Source organism: Epinephelus moara, chromosome 11, assembly GCF_006386435.1.
Source record: "Epinephelus moara isolate mb chromosome 11, YSFRI_EMoa_1.0, whole genome shotgun sequence".
Classification (NCBI taxonomy): domain Eukaryota; kingdom Metazoa; phylum Chordata; class Actinopteri; order Perciformes; family Serranidae; genus Epinephelus; species Epinephelus moara.
In genome coordinates this window covers 4,404,272-4,412,784 of record NC_065516.1, presented here as the reverse complement: position 1 = coordinate 4,412,784, position 8,513 = coordinate 4,404,272, and the positions used below count along the sequence as shown (strand labels likewise).

At 41.6% G+C, this 8,513-nt stretch overlaps 1 protein-coding gene across 1 annotated transcript in view; it reads right to left on the bottom strand.

Moving 5' to 3' along the window:
- Nucleotides 1-8,513, bottom strand: part of dnah5l (dynein, axonemal, heavy chain 5 like) — a 208,353-nt gene that overhangs the window by 17,135 nt on the left and 182,705 nt on the right. Inside the window, exons 94-96 of the mRNA XM_050056535.1 lie at nt 7,435-7,634; nt 7,114-7,302; nt 6,899-7,031 (exon numbers count right to left, since the gene is read on the bottom strand). Coding sequence (XP_049912492.1) covers nt 6,899-7,031; nt 7,114-7,302; nt 7,435-7,634 — 522 coding nt within the window. The remainder of the gene's footprint in view (nt 1-6,898; nt 7,032-7,113; nt 7,303-7,434; nt 7,635-8,513) is intronic.

The window sequence follows — 8,513 nt, the reverse complement described above, 5'->3', positions numbered from 1 at the left end:
TCCAGGACCTGTATGCCTCCAGGACTCCGAGGCGTGCAGGAAAGATTGAGGCTGATCCCTCCCACCCTGGACACAAACTCTTTGAGACTCTCCCCTCTGGCAGGAGGCTGCGGTCCATCAGGACCAAAACCTCACGCCATAAAAACAGTTTCTTTCCATCTGCAGCTGGCCTCATCAACAGGACCAGAGACCCTCACCTACTCTGTCCCCCACCCTCCCTGTAACACACAGTCGGACATCTCTTCATCATCTTGGTCATTCACCTGTCACACACTGCATTCTGTTGATTTTGCACAACTGTTATTTGCACACAACCCAATTCATGTTTACAGTGTACATATTTTTTATATTCTATCATTATTGTTATTTGCATTCAGATTTTATATTTAATTGTTAACAGTATTTACTTTTTATATGTATGCTTCTAATTACTCTATATTTTTTATATATTTTATATTCTATTCTAATACTTTATTATGCACCAATACACCAAGCCAAATTCCTTGTATGTGAAAACCTACTAGGCAATAAAACCGATTCTGATTCTGATAACACATCACACTCTCACCACTCTGACTGCCTGACATTCCCTGACAAAAGCACAAAAGTCACAAGTGTCGCCTGAAACATCAATTAAACTCTCCCTGTGTGTAACTTACACTACACCACATTTGACAAATCCAGTTAATATGTCAGCTGCTTGATGTCTAAACAATTACAGTTTTTCTTGATTGCTTTGATGCAGCAGTCAACTCAAACTCCACATTTTCAAAACATCAAACTCCACATTTTCAAAACAGTTAACACACAGGCCGAAACAGTGGCACTCATGGTCAAAATGAACAAATCATTTTGTTTGCAAAAGGCTCTAACCGTGCCAAAACATTTAAAATATGCAACAAAAGCAAATTTTGCCGTCAAACAACACAACTTGCAAACAAGTGTATGAGCTCTTCCAATCAACCATTACACAGTGGACAACAAAATACAAAATACAGCACTCAGTGCAAATCAGTGCACCATTACTTGTCATTGTAGCCTATTACTGTACATAGCTTTCATGCCAGTGCCATTTGTTGTCAAAAATGGCTGAAAACTGAAATACTGTAAATATTACACAAAATACATGTAAACCAAAATAAAATCTATTAGAGTATAAGAAATTAAGAAAATAAAAATAAAATCTATTACAGTAAAGTATAAAAATCTATTACTGTAGAGTATAAGAAATAGCCACTATTGATACTTAGTCTCTTCTGTCTTAGACCTCTTCCATCCATGTTGGCAAAGAACAACACAGACGCTGCACCTTTTAAGGCCTGCAGACTGATTGCTAATTGAAGATTTGTGTGAACGAGTGTCAAACAGGTGCTTCAGTGATTTCACACTGATGTAGGTAGTTTCTAATAGTTGAAACAGATGGTTTCTGTTGGGTTACCATAGCTAAAACAATGGAATTTGGACTGCTTGAATGACATCCGTGTTAACTGTTCTGCAAAAGGGTGGGGAAAATGTGTCAATCCAATGAGAAAGGGTTAACACATTTGCAAGAGGTGTCTTGTGCTCTGCTGAGACAGTGATGATGAAAACCGAGTGGATCCCAGTTTCTTTAAGCAGGTCAAAGCAATCAAGAAAAACTGTAATCTAATCTCTTAATTTTTCAACATAATTACTTCACTAGTCAAGTGACTGCAGCTGCTATAGCACAGTGCTGAAGTCATCTAAGATTATAAATGTTACCTTAAGGGCAGCTGTGGCTCCCATGCCAATGTCCACTTGCTTTGGAGTTGTAGTGTATTATCATTCACTCTGAAGCTTTGGAACAGATGACCAGTAAGGGGCTTAGGGTCAGAAACATATATGGTCAGGGTCAAAAAAGATATTTATGGCCCAGGGTGTAGGTTTGGTGAAGTCCAACTAGGGTGACCCTCTGCTGTCTGTCTGACTTTGTCTCACATTTCACAGAAACAGCGAGTCTATCTAATGGGAGTAATTTGGGACTGTGTTTCAGAGCAGTTCACATTGGCCGAGAACCTCTCCAAGCATCCTGGATGCTTGATAGATGCTGTACTTCTTGTAATAAACCTTTTCTTTATGCAAGCAAGATGGTGTCATCGGAGTCTCCTTCATCACCTTCACATCATCGCTATTTAAGAAACAACAGAGTAATCCAAAGCCTTTGGTCTGTCACATCAAGCTTGACCAGCTTTACTGGGGAAACATCAACTTGGAAGTCTTGCTTTATGAAGCGTCTGAGAAGGCTCTGAAAACAGAATAGCGGGGGGTATTCCAGGTAGGAGGTTCAACAAACTCTGAGTCTAATCCTCAACTCTGAGTTGACTTACCCTGAGATGGGAAACTCTGAGTATCCGGTTCCAGAAAACTGATTTGAATTAGTTTAATCAACTCTGAGTAGGTACACCTTGAGTTAATTGCTTGCACAACCACAATAAAAAGCCATCATCAATGGAGCCCTGATACCTCGATTCACCATGGCAACCTGAGAGAAAAAGCAATCAACTTATTTTACACCTGTGGAACTGGAGGTGCTCATGAATGCCTACAACGAATATGAGCATATATTTTGTAAAAAAACAGTAACACTGCTGAAGCTGTCAAGGAGAGAGAGGCGGCATGGGAGAAAATTGCTGTCAACGCGCAAGTTTGAATGCACTAGTCCATTAATTTAACATTTAACCACACTTAATTAAAATCGTAGCATGCAGGTGAAAAAAAAATGTACTGTTCAACGGTACTGTTCAAACAGATATTCATTGGGGAACGACAGCACATCTAAACGGGGTCTAAAGATCCTCTCCCGGCGTAAGCATTAATTCTGCCTCGATATCAATCGGATTTCCTTCATACGAACAACCCATGTGTGTCTGACAGCTTGCTTCAGGCTCGGCAGTAGGGAGGACACAGGGTGAACTCAGGGTTTCTTAAAGAAAGCCTGCCAGCAAGCAGGTTAGGTTCACAGAGTCAGTTGCCATGGTGATTGACTCAAAGTTTGACTTACCTCTCTTTCTGGAACTAAAAACCCAGCGTTTCCCTCATTTCAGGGTTAAGTTTTCACTAAACCCGCTTTCTGGAACACCCCCCAGGCATAATAATAATAATTATTATTATAATGAAAATTGGATAAAGTATTACAGTATTTAGAATACATACTACAAACATCAACATGCTGAAAACTCTTTAGTTTTATTGTTCATATCCTCTGTAAATAATGGTGCTTGAATGACTAAACCATTAATACATTTTTAGTAGTCATTAGGCCTACCCTGATTAGATCCTCCAAATCTCTGCCGAGGAAGGGAATCATCGGGGCATCTGTCTGGTACTTGGTGAGAAATGACTTAAAACTTCTTGAGACACTCATGAAGAAGTGCAACTTTGCCAGGATAATGGGATCCAGCCGGGCGTCTGTGATGGTGTCATATGACGACGACCTTGGATTGGGGAGCTTCTTGGCTTTGACCTGATCCACATCGGTGACAATATATGGCCAAATTTCAATGGCTCTCTCCACTGCTGGGAGGTTTTCCAGCCAACGATGTCCACAAAATTGCAGAGGAAATGTATCACACTTGGTCACTAACACAAAGTCTTCCCTCCTTGCAGGTGCACAATGAAACAGGTAGTGCAGAGTTGTGCATTGTGTGAAGGCCACAACTCCCAATTATTTGTCGTCGGGCTCACACTGCTCTCTGTGTTCATCTTGTAAGAGTTCAACAAACTTCCAATTAACACTGGGCCCATCAATTGACAGTGAGAGCATGTTGTTCAAATTGAGCTCCTTTGTACCTTCCTGCACATTTGGAAAAAACAGAGGAAATGATCAATTCAATATGCCAAGTAATCCACATTAGGTTAAGGGATGGTTCCATTAGTGTAATAATAACGATAATAATAATATTAATAGTAATAATAATGGTTGTGCTTATATAACAGAGAGAGAGGGAGAGAGAGAGAGAGAGAGAGAGAGAGAGAGAGAGAGAGAGAGAGATCAAAAACATCCATCAAACCCCCTGACAACTTAATTGTGATAATCGCAATTATTCTTTTGTTATTATTTGTTATTCTAATGATTTCTTGCTTATATATACATACACACATACAGATACAAAATCACACACAACAATAAAACGCGAACATACACAAACACGCACAATTATTAACATAAATCATTATATAATTGGTATATGGGACAGTAAACCTAGGGTAAACACTGAATTATTAGGTTTACGGCTTGGGGGGTGGGGGACAAACGTGCAACGATGTAGAGACAGAAATGAAATGCCATCGCATAAATAAGATAAATAGCATAAGGCTATTTAGTTTGTTTCATAAAAAGACAAGGTCTAGACCTGTTCTATGGGAAAGGTGACCTTATATGACCTCTGTTGTGATTTGGAAAATAAAATTAAATAACCAAATTAGATTTATCCCTAGGGTAGCTTTGCTGTAGTTCAACTTCTTCCAATGTGAGGTAATTGGTAGTTTGCAAAGCTTTGCTATGTGAGGGTCCTAAGGACAGAGGGATGTCGTATGCTGTAAAGCCTTGTGAGGCAAATTGTGATTTGTGATATTGGGCTTTATAAATAAAATTGAGTGATTGATTGATTGAAAGTAGCTTCCCCAGCACTGCTTGTTGCTAAAGTAACAGCCAACTGCTGCTAATTGTAGCTGCTGTTAGCTAGTTAGCTCTGTTAGCCATGTATCTAGCGGTCCACTGCTGACTCTGCCCAGATAGGGAGCACTGAGCGGGTCCATGTCATTGGTCCGACAGCCCATTGGTTCGACATCCCATTAGTCCGACTGTCCGCGGTGCTGAACGGCTCGCGGCGGACGTATGCTGTGCCGCGACTGGCTCTGGGTCAGCTGAGAAAGGCTTGAGGCGGAGCAGGCTCACGGCTTATGTGTTTGTCACTTTCTTTTTCATTTTAACCCACACCATGATCTTTTCCTAACCCTAACCAAGTGGTCTTTGTGCCTAAACCTAACCAGACCTTAACCACAGGGCATCATGATGATTTCGGAACGGACTTCGGAACAATGAGTTTAATATGGTCGGAACAATGGGATGTCGAACCAATGGGCTGTCAGACCAATGCGCAGTTCCCGCACTGAGCACCGGGGGAGTGTTGGTGTTTATACCGCTAGCATAGGGGCTTTGGACTGCACTAACGATACTCAATTTTACACCACAAATAGTATGAATAGTATGCGATTTCAAACACAATTGTAACGTTACTTACACTGAAATGTCCCAACATGTCCTCGGCTCTGGAGCGACCCATGAACTCCGACCCATGGTAGAGGGAGATGACATGGTGTGTGCCGGTCTCATCATCAGTAGTCCAAAACCGCAAATGAAGGTCCATTTGTTTGCTCTTTGTTGATTTATTCATGCTTTCGTCAAACATGATAACATATGGCTTCTCACTAACGCTGTGCGAAAGCTCCTTCTTGATGAATGAAGTGATGCCATATTTGGCGACGTGCCGTTTTATTTTCACCACAGGTGAATGCCTTTGCAAGCTGCGAATCGGGGAACATGGCAGCAAAGACGGCACTTATGTCCTTGTTAAATTTAAATGAATTGTGCCTCATCACAGTGTGGAGAACCTACAGTATCTCTGCCTTTTGGGTCTCTGAAGGTGAAATGAAGCTTTTCATAGCCGACTGGGAGGTGATGAGGGAGTTTGAACTTGTAATGTTAGGTCATGCTGCAAACAATGCAGGGATTAGCCTGTCCCCGCTATGGCTAGCTGCTGCCATGTACCACTGGTGCTTTCCTCCTTTCATATGCGACTCGACGGCTTTGAGCCCCATGGTCCCTAAAGAAAAAGTCTTTTTTTTAAACTTGATATTAAATTTACACTTCCCCATCTTTGCATCTTTGACTGCAACCGCGAAATGGCGACACGCAGCCTGACGTCAACGTTTGTAGCTGTCGTACCGTAAAACTGATGTTCATGGCGGAGTCTCTCATTGACAACACCGTCTTTGTACTAAGTTAATCAAAAAAAATACACGCTATTAGATGTTTTACAGTGGGCCACTGTGCCTTCCCATCGGCCTTAAACCCACCGTCTGAAAATTTAATACCTACAGCAAATTCACGGTAAATTCAAGACAATTTAAAACCTTAATTTCCCGGATTATAATTTCAGACATTTTAAGACTTTTTAAGGACCTGCAGAAACCCTGTTAATCAAAAAACCTTACAACAACTTCAGATTGTACAGAACTCAGGTAAAAGGGTCTTAACCAAAACCAAGAAGCACGACCACATCACACCAGTTTTAGCCACTTTACATTGGCTCCCTGTTTGTTCGATCGATTTTAAAATCTCATTAATTACTTTTAAGGCTCTTCATGGCCTGGCTCCAGACTACATTTCAGACCTGTTAGTCCGGTATGAACTTTTACATAGTTTGAGATCCTTGGGCAAGAGGTCTTCTGCTTATCCCAGAGTCTAGGCTGAAAGCCAAAGGGGACAGAGATTTTGCAGTGAGGGCCCTGAGGCTCTGGAATGACCTGCCAGAGGATATAAGGCTGTCTGAGTCACTGGCTTTGTTTGAGTCTCTCCTAAAAACATACTTCTATTGTAAAGCATATCCTGACTTCCTCTGAGCTGTCTGTCTAATTTATTGCTATCTTACTGATTTTAATGACCTTTTATTATCTTGATTTTAACTGCGGCCTTATTTTATCTTTTACTAGTTGACATTTTATGACATGTTATTTGTTTTAATCTTCTTGTATTTTAATTGTGTTTAGTTTTATTGTACAGCACTTTGTAATTGTGTTTTCAAAGGTGCTATATAAATAAAGTTTATTATTATTATTGTTGTTATTATTGTTATTAAGTGTGTGTGCTGTGACAGACCGTCGATGGCCAGTTTGAGGTCAGTGAGCGTGCTCCGTACACTGCTGATGACTCGCTGCATACGGTCTACTTCCTGCCGCAGGAAGATGTTCATGGGCTGCAGTGGACCCATCTTCTGCAGCTGACCTTTGACCTTTAAAACACACTCAGAGTTACTCAACATTTCTACAGAGGAACTGATGACACAGGTGTGTGCACCTGGCTTGAACACACACCTCGTGCGGGACGTAGTCAGGTGGGAGCTTCTCCAGCATCTCACTGGCCAGTCTCTGTACGCTGGCCTCCCTGGTCTCCCCGGCCCCACCACCGCTATCCTTTGGTTGTATGTTGATGATGGTGCTGAGGGTCTCATTGGCCAGGTTGGTCTGGTAGGTGATGTCAGCGTTGGGATGGAGCCCAAAAACCTGCAAACAGGAAGACAGAGGTTTAATGATGAAGCTGCTGGTTGGTCTGTGGGTAATAAAATGCGTTTCTTGGACATTCAGGCTTTGTGTTTTCAGCGCTGCACTTGTCTGTGTGTCTGAGCATGCTCTGACCTCAGGGGAATCGACCAGCGGCAGAGCCTCGATGTGCTGCAGCACATCCTGGACCGTCTTGGCCTTGCCAGGAATGCTGTAGCCTTTATAAAAGCAGAACTTGTCGCTGAAGGTGTTCTCGCTGAACCAGACACGAGTGAAGGTGTTGAGGAGACGTTTGTCCAAGTCATCTGTCACCCGGCCGCCATACTGGACCTCACCTGGGTATGGACATAATGACACAGAGACAGGTGAGTTTTAAATTACAATAACCCCTTCATGGTTGTATGCTTCCGTGAACCAGCCAAGTTACACTTCACATTCATGTCTGTCCAGACTCATATGTAGCCATGACAGCTGACTATGTTTAAACATGGATGTTGCTGCAAAAAACATGGACGCTTCACACACACAGAAGACCTATACAGTCAGCACTGTTTCAAGATTAGTGTCACCAATTTAGTATCTGACCAAATGTCTCCCCTTCTGTTCCTGAGATATGATGCTGAGTGATGACAAGAAAAGTGTTTTATGCAGAATATTATGATGTCACAGTGAAGTTGACCTTTTGGATAAAAATGTCATCACTTCATTATTTTATCCTGTTAGACAATTGTTTGACATTTTGTCATAATTAGGGGCCGGGCAGCCTAAGCTGCCAGGACCCTATTGTTATCCTGCATGTTCTTCTTCTTTCTTCTTCTTCCGAGGAAATCATACTTCCCATGCGCGAAAAATCACCAAACTTTGCACAAAGGTCCAGTCCCATGCCAGATTGCCTCAGCTGCAAAAACAGTTAAAAATTTTGAAAATTCACAACAAATCAACCATATGTGCTACCGATTTGCAACTTTCACCAAAATGTAGCCCCAATACTGAAGAAACTTTGTACATTTAAACCTATTATGAAGTTCATCACTCTGTTTTTTTCAAAAACTGTAAAACCTATTAAACCTATCTCCTCCCACAATTTTTGCTCAATTGACACCAAACTTGCTACAGAGCATCTTCAGACTGTCCTACACAAACGATCCACACAGATTTTTGATTTATCTAAAATTGAGCCTACAGTGCATCAAAATGTTTGACTGTAAACGGTA